This window comes from Xenopus laevis, chromosome 9_10S (genome assembly GCF_017654675.1).
Source record: "Xenopus laevis strain J_2021 chromosome 9_10S, Xenopus_laevis_v10.1, whole genome shotgun sequence".
Classification (NCBI taxonomy): domain Eukaryota; kingdom Metazoa; phylum Chordata; class Amphibia; order Anura; family Pipidae; genus Xenopus; species Xenopus laevis.
The window spans coordinates 116,556,067-116,568,635 of record NC_054388.1 but is presented as its reverse complement, the minus strand read 5'-3'; the positions used below and the strand labels follow the sequence as shown (position 1 = coordinate 116,568,635).

General features: G+C 41.7%; 1 protein-coding gene across 2 annotated transcripts in view; it reads right to left on the bottom strand.

Annotated features, from left to right (window-relative positions):
* Nucleotides 1-12,569, bottom strand: part of LOC108704218 — a 74,241-nt gene that overhangs the window by 41,226 nt on the left and 20,446 nt on the right. For both annotated transcript variants that reach the window (XM_041577892.1, XM_041577893.1), the window contains 3 exons: nucleotides 6,094-6,441; nucleotides 4,128-4,442; nucleotides 1,283-1,630 (listed from right to left, as the gene is read on the bottom strand). In XM_041577892.1, coding sequence (XP_041433826.1) covers nucleotides 1,283-1,630; nucleotides 4,128-4,442; nucleotides 6,094-6,441 — 1,011 coding nt within the window. The remainder of the gene's footprint in view (nucleotides 1-1,282; nucleotides 1,631-4,127; nucleotides 4,443-6,093; nucleotides 6,442-12,569) is intronic.

Below are 12,569 nucleotides of genomic sequence, written 5' to 3'. Positions count from 1 at the left end.
CCCCCACTGGCTGGTAAAATTTTTTAATAAAGCTGGCAACCCTATTAATTATGTGCAGCATGGTGGATTGGTGTGTGCCCTAAATGCTCCTGCTTTATAATATTCATATGGTAAGATGTCAGCTGATGGGATGTGGTGCATATATAATATTGTGTAACAATACATTACCCTGGTGATCTAGTGGGTAGTGGGGTCGCTCGCCGTGTCTGCAGTGGGGACGCCTGCTGCATGTTGCCTCTCTCCTCCTGTGCCAGTTTCCCTATGGCGCGTGCGGCGCGCACTTCCGGGTTTTACACGCCGGCGTGATGAAGTCGTCGCTATTGGCGCAAAATTCAAACACTATTTAAAGGGATCTCAGTAATTGAAACATTGCCCATTGTCAGGTTCTATTTGCTAGTTCCTAGTTCCTAGGTGCTTAATTCCTACTGATTCCTGTCTGATCTACTGGTTATTGAAACCTTGTCTGCCTGACTATTCTAAACTCTACAATCCTGATCCTGACTATTCCTTGAACTCTGCCTGTACTGACCCGGCCTGCCTGACTATTCTAACTCCGCTTGTGCTGGACCGGCCTGTCTGTTCCACTCTGTGTTGTCTGTTCTGCCTTCCAAGTTGTGTTCTTCCATCCAGTATCCTTGGTGAGACCATCGTGCCCCTCTGCTCATACAGAACCCTTAGCTTTGCTCCTCTATTAGTAAGACCTGGAGGCATCTAATTAGCTGAGGGCTCATCCCGAGGTGAAAGGCGTCTGTTATAGGCAGAAGTAAGAGCCGAGACCAGGGAGCCTATCACTAGTTCTGGATTTAGGGGGCTGAACGTGACATATTGTCTGTGTGGTCTTTTCCTGTATGGTGACTGATTGTGCTCCTGATGGGAATTAGTGCATATGTGATTATCTGTGTGGTTATTACTATTATTAGAGATAATTCAATGGACAGATGTTACTCCTATTCATCAGATAATTATATTTAATGGGACATATTGATCTAGAATTGTTCCCTTATGCTCAGTGTATCGTGACTTGGTGTCAGTGATTCAGTGAATGTCTCTATAGGTAACTGTGATTTTCCCACTTGTAATCGGTGCCTTTATATTGTTCACTTTACTATAGTGGCATTGAGTGGGTTAGTGGGAGCTTAGCAGCCCTGCAGATAGTGGGTTTATTTTGCCACAGTTGTTTATGCAGTGCCAGTGGCATCAAGGAACCCACTAGTATTACACATGTTGCTGAATTACTCAAGTCACTGGGTTATTAGGCTCATTATTTACTGAGAAGACTCACCTGTTATGTGTAAGGCCCCGGTGCCAATGTCTATGGGCTGTGCCAGGCTGGGATGTGCCACTCTGCAGACTATTTCTGCCCCTTGGTGGGAAAGTATTGATGGGATGAAGTGCAGATACCCAGTACTGATATATGTCCCACGTGGGGTCTTTCTTGGTTTATTCTCCATCCTGTAATTGTGTTTATCATGTGGCAGGATTTGCTCTTCATGGGCAACCTTCCTTAGTAGCCAGGTCAGTGTCAGGGCATTGGGGAAATAGTCAGAAATATCCCACTGTAGTGTCGCCTCTCTGCCCAGTGTAAGGGTTCCTATGGGCTTCAGTGACACCTGGGGGCACCATGGGAAATCTGTCAATAGGGAAACAGAGAGTTAGAATATGAACAATCTGTGAGTGAGACATTTGCACAGAACTTGAGCCAATAGCAAAGAGCTTGAGCCAATTATAAAGGGTTAGTGGGAGCTGCAGACTGATGAAGCTTGTTCCACAGTATGTGCACTGCTGACCCTACACTTAATAGTTGTTTACATATGTTTCAAATATGTATCATATATTGTATTTTGTTACATAGTGACCAAAGTCCAACAATACAACTTGGTCAACTTCCTTTGTCTATAACCCCTCCCCTTCCTTATGTGTGATGAAAGCTCCTCCCATCCCCTTTTCCTCTTCCTTTTCTCCATGTGTGAGGAGGGGCTACTGAGGTTAGAAAGGGAAACATTCATTTTGGCCTACTATTGACCTATATATTATGATGAGCCCTAGCCCACTGGAGTCCCTACTCTACTGGGTGTCACGTGGGGGAATACTCAGCATCAGCCCACTGGGCTCCTGCCATACCTGTCCCAGATGAAAAGCCCCCTCTGCCCAAGTCACAACCACCCTCCAGTCCCCCACACCTACCTTCTTCCTCTTGTGGGTGTGCGGGGGCCAGGGAGGAAGGTCAGAAGCCACAGAAAAGGCTTCATACAGGGAGTGGGTCTGGGCCATAGGGGCCCATGAAGGTTGAGGCCCTTAAGGTCTGCCCAGTTGGACCTTGGAAATACTAACTCATTACTTTCCCTCAGGTGAGAACAGGACTGCTCTGATTATCTTATACTCATATTATAGTATGTTCTATAACAAGAGATAGGAAGTCAGGTCTCAACTTCACTAAAACTAGGGGCCTAAGACTTGACACTGGGGTCTTCTGCTCCCCAACACACCCTTCCTGGTCACAGGTGAAGTGCAAAGAGCCACAAACTCCCCCCGATTTAATGAACTACAGGCACATTATACATTATTGGCCAGTAAGGGAAACCATCCTCTCAAAAGACAGAGGTAACAGAACTGCTTCCTTATACTGTAGGGCCAGTTAATGCCCTGGTCAGATACATATCAGAGCTCCAAGATTTTAAAAAGCTTTAACAGTATATAGGGAATTCTCAAAAGTGGAGGAAGAATATTTTTGAAATAAAAGTAGTGGTAAAACTGGTGTAAATACAATCTTCATATGCACAAACAGAAATGCAACAAAATACTGATTCAACCTCTGCTTTTCATATTCTAGTGAAAGAAAGAACAGTTACAGACATTTTTGTCAATATGTCGTTAAAATGTCAAAAACAGAGAAAAAAATTATATTTTTAACATTTTGTTCCGTCATTTTAAAAATGGAGTAATGGTCAGTGTAACACTCCCCCCTATGTGAGCTCTGCGCTGTTTCACCCAATCTCCATTCACCCACTTTTAGTTTCACTATGGGGGGGACTAATAAACATATTCATGGGGATCAGCAGCCTATTGTCGGGGTACAACCCCTGTTTTCTGTGTAATCAGAAACGAATAACAATAGGTTCATAAACAACAAAAAACGTTGATATTATTTCTGTATATAAAAGTCCAACATAAAACAGGTTTTTAGCTCATATTTGCATTATTTTGCTGTTATTTGCTAAATGAATAAGGCAATGTTGGCATTTAGAGTCAGAGTCAGTATATAAATCCTTAATTAAAGGTGAAGTAAAAGCACCCTGACTAATGTTAGTTTTTGTAGCAGTACAGAGCCCCCCATTCTGCTCAGAACTACAGAACTGCCCAACAGTGTTGGCTCCACGTTTATCTGTGTCCCTTCTGTTCCCAGCAGCATCTTATCAGTGAGTGGCTCATACACACTGGCACCTAAACTGACATCTTGGGCTACTTGTTCCTATGTCAGATAAATAATAGGAATGGATATGAGAAAAACAAAGTGTTCTGCCATGTTGGCCTGTTAAAGTGTCAGCGAAACTTTCCTCTGAAGGGCACAACCATTAGTACAAGGCACAGGTACAGTAACAATCACCTGATGTCAGACTCACAGGTTTAGGAGGAGGAGCTAAAGGCAAATTCAGAAAAATGTTGTTTCAAAGAAAAAATCTGTGAAACAAATTCACAGACGGGGAGATAAGAGGTTTGTGAATAAGACAGGAATTCAGAAAAATCTATCTCCAATTTTATTTTGTCTCAATATCACCACTTTTGTGAATTCCCCATAAACAAGTAGAGAAATGAAGCTACAGAGAGAGAAATATCAGTCAGACAGTAGATCTATAATGTAACGGTACAACTACATTAATTGTGCTTTGAAACCAAAAATACAATCTCACAGGAGAAGTCCTTTCCTTTAAAGGCAAAATATTACTGCTAATATCTGTTTTTATCTAGTGCCTCTACACACTGTATTTAACGTCAGTCTATTCTCATTATTAATGTCATTGATTGTTCAATACTTATTGCTGTACAGCACTGCCGTCATTAGCAGGAAGCGTCTATAGTTTGATACATACACATGTGACTTGTGATAATAATTATAGTATTGGGGTTACCTGGGTCTGTGGGGCTCATCTCTCTGGATTCAGATGTTTTCGTGGCCGGGTGGTTCCAGGTGACTCGGATCTTACAGTCTGGGAGTTGGAGCAGATTCTCAGCTACTGAACATGAACTTGTAACATTAAAGGTCTGGTCAGCATTGGGCTGGTACTGAGGTTCTAAGAGGAGACTTTCTTGTTTTTGTGACCCAGTCAGAAAGATCCATGTGACTTCTATGGGTTTGGGATAAAAGTTGTGCAGACTGAGGGTACAGACAGCTCCCCCTTTATCAGACAAAGACCATTGCACTGGATTTGGCTGCTTGGGGGCCGCTGGGAATGGGAAGAGAACAAATAAGACAAATCAGGGAATTGGCCATGTCTATTGTTGTATCAAAGTCAACAAGTTTACAAATTTAGTCTGGCGGTAACTGAAAATCAAAACAGAAACAGTGTGAAGGATAGCATTGTCAGAAATAATAGAATTAGATTGTTAGCTCTTTTGGATAAGATTCTCTTTACCTTTTGTATCATTTATTGATAGTTGTGTAGGTAAATCTGTATATTCAATGTATTCACCCATTTATCAACAACAAAACAACTTCTCATAATAATATTTCAGCAATTGCTGTACTTTATTAACACAGATATGTGGAGAAGGGTCTGTACTACTCCCACCTCCCCCACTCCAACTCATCCTCAGTCATGGGTTCAGACAGGGATTGATTACATTTTGCCGCATGAACATAGAAGCTCATAAAAGGACTTTCCCTGGCAGCCAAATGGCAGATTCCTCAAAGTTTCTCAGGATCCAAAATGGGTTGGCGATTTGGAAGAGACTCTTTTCCCTGGAAGATGTGTTCAGTCTTGTCCATATGTTTGGCCTTAAACCAGACATAGTAGGACCATGACATCTGCCTTTATTTAAAGGTTTATGAACAAAACAAAGAACCCACTGACTAATGAGGGGTCTGATTACCCACAAACATCCTTCCTACTTCTGCTTACACTTAACAAGGAACTGAATGAAGTGGGTCGGCCATTTCTATACCTGTGCTGCCCTAAGGGGGGAGAATATGCCTAGGGTGCCACTGGCCTTAGAAGATAAGTCAAGACTACATTATGTCACAACCAGGTAAGAGAAGACCACCCCAGCCATCTAGTAGAACACAAGGCAGGAAATGGTTAGTAACAAAAGGGGATTTAATGCCAACAATATTGGGTAATTAGTTTACAATGAATATAGTGAAAATGATTATATTTCTTATAACATATTGTAACGATGAAGTCAAAGTATTTCTGAATGTTGACAACCTACCACTGATATTTCAGCATGACCTCTGGGTTCTGTAAAAAGGTGGTTTGTGGTGCTTTATGGCACCCCCTAAGTCTTATTTATAGTTACAGTGCAAGTATTTAAACTGAATGAATGGTGCTTCCCCCAGGCCCGGATTTGTGGAAAGGCCACCTTGGCCCGGGCCTAGGACGGCAGGATTGTAGGGGGGCGGCATGCTGCCAAACCCCACCCACATTGGTTCAAAAACACTGAGGATGCGTTGGAGATACAATATTTTTTTAAATTTCCCGTATGCCAATCCCCATTGCTCATGTCCCCCTGGAGGGGACAGGGTGACGAACGGTAGTGGGCCTAGGGGCGCCCACTATGTAAATCTGGCCCTGGCTTCCCCACAGTAACTTTTATCTTAATCTACAACTTTAATTCAGGTTATTAAATACTAAAAGCCACTAAACTCTACCCGGTTCAGAGTGGACATCCATGGAACCACCTCCCTTTCCATGAGAATGAGTAGAGATGGGGGTAACCAGTCACCCATGAGCCTATCCATTTCCTATAGGATGGAGGACAATAGACTTGAGCGTTATATATCTAATCCATAAATAATACAGTAATATCTCTTTATAGCTGACTAAAAGCTGTTTTGGTCAGCAGCATAGTCCCACAATACACTTGATTGGATCTCACCTTTAAACTGTGGGTTCCCAGTGCTTCTCTCTATTGGCCGCTCCAGGCTGGGATGTTCCACCCTACAGATGAATTCCAGATCTTCCTCTATACGTGAGGATGATGGAAGAGACAGTTGGGTTGTGTAGCTATAAGTATTATCATTCCTTCTCTCTGGCTTCATAGCTGAGATTTTGTACTTCCCATTCGTAGATACGGGTTGGGGATTCCTTCCCTTTCTCTTCTCCATCCAACTCACAGTCAGAGCATCAGGGAAGTAGGGAGAAATCTTACAGTGCAGAGCCGTCTCCTGGTCCTGGATCCAGATAAACTGGGATATCTCTTCTATGGTTGGCCTCCAGGGGAAGTCTGAATGGGCCAAGAGAAGAACAACAAAAATAATGGGAGGAGTATTGTTTTACATTAGGGGAATATTAGGTATAACAGGAGTAACAGCTTCCTGAGCTTTTGAATACTCACTTCAGGGCTTAACCCCACATTGAGGCCCAACATTTTGGGCTCATATTAGCTTAAAGGAAAACTATACCCCCAAAATTAATACTTAAGCAACAGATAGTTTATATCAAATTGAATGACATATTAAAGAATCTTAGCAAACTGGAATATATATTTACATAAATATTGCCCTTTTACATCTCTTGCCTTGAACCACCATTTCGTGACTCTATCTGTGCTGTCTCAGAGATCACCTGACCAGAAATACTACAACACTAACTGTAACAGGAAGAGATCACCTGACCAGAAATACTACAGCTCTAACTGTAACAGGAAGAGATCATCTGACCAGAAATACTGCAGCTCTAACTGTAACAGGAAGAGATCATCTGACCAGAAATACTACAGCTCTAACTGTAACAGAAAGAAGTGAGGAAGCAAAAGACACAACTCTGTCTGTTAATTGGCTCATGTGACCTTACATGTGGTTTGTATGTGAGCACAGTGAATCTTACGATCTCAGGGGGCGGCCCTTATTTTTTTTAAATGGTAATTTTCTATTTATGATTACCCAATGGCACATACTACTAAAAAAGTATATTATTATGATAATGGTTCATTTACATGAAGCAGGGTTTTACACATGTGCTGTTTTACTCGGTATCTTTTAATAGAGACCTACATTGTTTGGGGGTATAGTTTTCCTTTAAAACAGGATTACAGATACATAAAAAATTAGCTGTATAGGTAATTCAGCCACAGATCAAAATTACATATGGCAGCAAATAAGTGGTAATACCATATATCACTGGGAAGTGACCTTCATGCTTTCAGGTAAGATCTCCTTAAAGGAGAACTAAACCATAACGATTAATATGACTGAAAATGGCCTATTTTAAATAGTGAACTTATTGCGCAAGGCTAAAGTTTGAGCTTGTCAATAGCAGCAATGATCCAGGACTTCAAACTTGTCACAGGGGGTCACCATCTTGGAAAGTGTCTGTGACACTCACATGCTCAGTGGGCTCTGATTGGCTGTTGAGAAGCTAAGCTTAGGGCTCGTCACTAATTATCCAGCAGAAAATGAGCTTCCCTGGCTGTAATATAAGCTGATGCTACAGGTTTGCTGATTATTCAATTCTGATGCTAATTGCACTGGTTTCTGTGCTGCCATGTAGTAATTATGTGTATTAATTACTAATCAGCCTTATATTGTGACATTTCTATTCTATGTGTACTGTATATTGTGAGTGGCTCCCTAAGCTCAGTAAGTGACAGCAGCACAGAGCATGTGAATCAGTGAATCAGCAGAAAAGAAGATGGGGAGCTACTGGGGCATCTTTGGAGACACAGATCTTTACTGCTAAAGGGCTGTGGTTGCCTTGGGCTGGTACAGAAGCACAAAATATAATATACAACATTTCTACCTACTTCTTTAGTTAGGCTTTAGTTCTCCTTGAAACTATCTCTGAAACTGAGTATGTTTCCCCCAACCATTGTTACCCACCAGTAGATGTACAGCAGGTCACTTTCCCTTCCATATTGTATTATATATGAGCCATAGTCACTTTATTGAAGCCCTATACTACTCCTTAAAGGGATTCTGTCTCACAGGAAAATACATTTCAATTTAGAAAATGAATCAGTTACTAGTGCTCCTTCAGCAGAATCCTGTATTTTTTATATTTAATTTTGAAATCTGTTATGGGGCTAGACATATTCTAAGTTTTACAAAAGCCCTCAGTCATGTGACTTGTGCTCTGATAAACTTCAGTCACTCTTTACTGCTGCCTCACAAGTTGGACTGATATCACTCCCATCCCTTCCCCCCCAGAAGGCAATGAGCAGAACAATGGGAAGGTAACCGGATAACAACTCCCTGACACCTCTGCTGAAAGATTCAGCTGCCTGAACTGTTTCGGAGCTCCTTGTTTCTATGCTCCTGCCCCTGCTCTGGGCTAATATCGCTGCAGGTGGAGCAGTGCTGTCCTGTATTTTAGCAAGTGGGGGGATGGGCATTCTAGCTCCCAGGTGGGAAGCAGGACGTTTGTGAGACTGTGAGGCTTCTGAAGCAAAGGGATTTTTTTTGTGAAAAAGCAAGAATTTCTAAACAGACATATGGACTAAGTACCTAAGAGGAGCTGTAAAGAGCAGGACATGTGCAGCCAGTCTATGAGAACAAACTCTGTTACTGTTATATTTGTTGCACATTGTTACAAGTTTCTCATCTCTTGAGAACTCAGTTGTGAATAAAACAGATGGATATCTATTTAAAGTACCTCAACAAGTTATTATTTGAGTGAATGCCTACTTATGGTGTGTTGAATGATGACACTTTCCTAAAGACACCTGTACAAGTAGTACCTATTCATAGCAGCAGTCATGGAGGGGTTAATAAAGCAACTGGTTCAGGCTCAAATGATCCAACAGCAAATGAATTCCAATTACCAGGAACTCTGAGAGGTCAGCAGCAAATACATGAGGAAGCCATGGATATGTAACAGCAAAACTAGCAAGAAACCAATGTATTACTAATGATTCAAATCAAGGCACAGTCAGTAAACCTGACTTGGAACAGTAACATTGAGTTAATTGTCATTTGCAGCATGAAATCTAGGCCATGGCTGGAAAGCTACTCAGAATGATACCTGATGACTGGTCATATATAATGGTGTTTGCATGAGTTGCAGAGAGAAGAAGGTTACCAATAGAGCAGGGGGCTGAGGTGATTGCACTCTATCTTACTGGTGAAGCCCAAAAGGCCTACCATGATCTAAGTGAAAAGGATGCCAAGGACTGTGTTAAACTGAAGACAGAGAGCCTATCATGGCTGGGAGTTGATCTGACTATTCAAACCCAATGTGGCCACATCCCAGCAAGATCCCAGATGTATAACGTTTTTCACCTGGTAAAGAAACGACTGCAACCCAAGTCAATGCCTGGCCAGATCTTCCAGAGAGAGGCATGGGACAAACACGTCTCTTCCTACCAAGATCCAGTGCTGGGTTGGACAAGGAGACCACAAAGATAAAGAATAGTTGATAAGCTTGGTAGAAAGGCACAAAGCTACAGAGGGATTTTCCCTTATTTTGGAACTTACGGAGCCAGAAACCCAGCATTAGAAGGAATGGGTAACCAAGGCTGGGTCAATTGATCACAGCCCTGAGCCAGCTGAAATGAGTTCTGTGCCAGACTCTGGGTATCCATTGAAGAGCGCTCTCTTGTTCTTTTTAAGATTTGGTGCATATAAACACAACAGAGCACTGCACACTATTGAGAGATGCCTGTCCTTTGGATTTTGGCATGAACCCTATATTTCTTACTTTTGTATCAATTGAAGAACATTAAACATCTGTGAACATTCATATTTCATCCTCAGACTGAGACTGTTTGTCCTGGTACCCCAGGATCCTACTGGGCTTTCACCATTTGAACTGGTCTATGGGAGATTCCCACAAGGCCTTCTTGACATTGCAAAGAACTAAGAAGCAGGAGACCACTCCCTACTGAAGTGTCATTGAACATATTACCCTAATGCAGGATAGAATCACTGCTGGAATGCCTGTTGCTAAAGAACATTTACATCAAGCACATTCCTTGCTAAGTTGCAGTGGCCATATAAATTACTTGAGGCAAATTGAGATTCTGAACTCATATTTTTTGTCTGTCTACACAAATGAAGAATCAGTTAATTAAGGTTTCCTTCATAAAAGTCCCAATTCTAGTAATACAACTGTCATGATACAGGCCTGATAGAGTTAATAAAACCAGCCAAGGTCTCATGAACAAACATTTCTTCACCTAAATCAGACACATAACAGGACTCTCTTCACTATGGTCAGAGGGGTCAGAGCTGTAATGCCCTCCTGTAAGTCCTGGCTGATAAGAGCCATTCCATGGGGAGGGGGAAAGCCCCAATGAGGGAGAACTTAAAGTTCCCAGCAAGGAAAAAGGGTTTTTGTAGATAACAAGTTGTCTAATTCTGGGCAGTGTCATTCTGTGGCTACTAAAGCAAATAAAGTTCTTGTATAAAAAAGGGCATTAACTCAAGGGATGAAACATAATTGTGTCTCTTTATAGGTCCCTGGTGAGGCCTCATCTGGAGTATGGGGGCAGTTTTGGACTCCAGTCCTTAAGAGGGATATAAATGAGCTGGAGAGAGTGCAGAGACTAAGTGCAACTAAACTGGTTAGAGGGAGGGAAGAGTTAAATTATGAGGGGAGACTGACAAGGTTGGGGTTGTTTTCTCTGGGGGAAAAAAGGCGCTTGTGAGGGGACATGATTAGACTTTACAAGTACATTAGAGGACATTATAGACAAATAGCAGGGGACCTTTTTACCCATAAAGAGAATCACGTACCAGAGGCCTCCCCTTCAGACTAGAGGAAAAGAAGTTTCATTTAAAGGAACAGAGTAGGGGGTTCATCACAGTGAGGACAGTGAGGTTGGGGAATGCACTGCCGGGTGATGATTCAGTTAATGACTATAAGAGGGACTTGGATGATTTCTTGGACAGACATAATACAAAGGCTATTGTGATACTAAACTCTATAGTTAGTATAGATATGGGTATATATCATTTATGTGACAGTAGGGAGGGGTGTGTGTATGGGGCTGGGTTTTACTTTGGAGCGGTTGGACTTGATGGACTTACAATTTAACTATGTAACTACGTGTGTGTGTGTATATATATATATATTTGCAAATTACGAATATTTATGAGTTATGCCTTTGGTGGCGGAGAACATTTTCGCAAACCAGTTTTCGCAAGTTGCAAATTTAATTTACTGTTCACAACCTTACACAGTGCCACACATTCAGCAAACACACATCTCATTGTGAATATTTTGCAAAAAACACAATATTTTAGTGTTCAGGAAATAAATGGGCAATAAAACCATTTGCAAAAAAAAATATGCAGTGCACAAACTTTATAAATGACCCCCAGTATTTACTTGTAAACAACGGTGACTTCCAAAAACAACGACCTCAGATCTTAAGGCAGAGGGATTGTGACACCACAAATACATTAAATACAGTGGGAGGCAGTGGGAATTTAGCCCCAAATACATTCAAAACAGTGAGAGAAAATGACTCCTACAATCCTTACCCTTCCAAAATGCAGGCTACCTGAAGCCAGGAGAAGGTTTCAACATTGTAGAGATCAAAATGAAGTCAGAGATCTTTTGCATTAATAAAAATGATCCCATGTTGCCCTACTGGTAGATATGAGAATTGAAACCAAGCAGGAGAAATGAAAAAAAATCCCAAGTCAAGCTGGGACATTCAGTAGGAGAAACATTAGCTTATCTGAAAGCAGTTCCATTGTGAAGTGCTGACTCTTTATGAATGCACAGGATCATGCACAATGCACTGAGATGTCTGTCTACACACCAATAATACAGCTAAAAATAATACTTTATTGGTTAAAGAAAAAACATTGCAAATGGTAGAATGCATTATTTGCGATGTTTACAGTGCAATAAGTAATAAAAACTACACCATACACATCATGACAGAATCCCATTAAATAAAGGCACCCATACTGGATCCAGACTGACATCTTCCCCAGCGTCTCCCCTGCAGATCTTTCCTCCTTAGTTGCACCTTCTCCCAACTGTACCCAAGGCACGTATGTCTCTCCTGCCTACCCCTAGTTCTGGCCCTGGTTGAAGGAGACAATGTCACTAATTAGACCAGGAGGGAACATGGCTTAGAAGGTAGAAATTGTAAGTTAAAGGCAAGAAGATCTAGTGTCCGTCAGATGAAGGTCAATGGACTGGATGTGGTGGATGTGGTGGAGTCAGAGTTTTGCACCAAAGCCCTGGTAATGTAGCATTGTTACAAATGTAGTGATAGTGAAATCATGAAATTTGAAGTCATACGTTGGGAGAGGCCACTTATATACACAAATAATATAAATGACTGAACTGTAAGTCTTCACACACTTGGGGAGTCACTTATATTGTTTCAGTTGTCAGTATGTGACTCACTGTTAGGAGTAATGAGCTTCCTAATAAAAATCTCAGCATGGGCGCAAC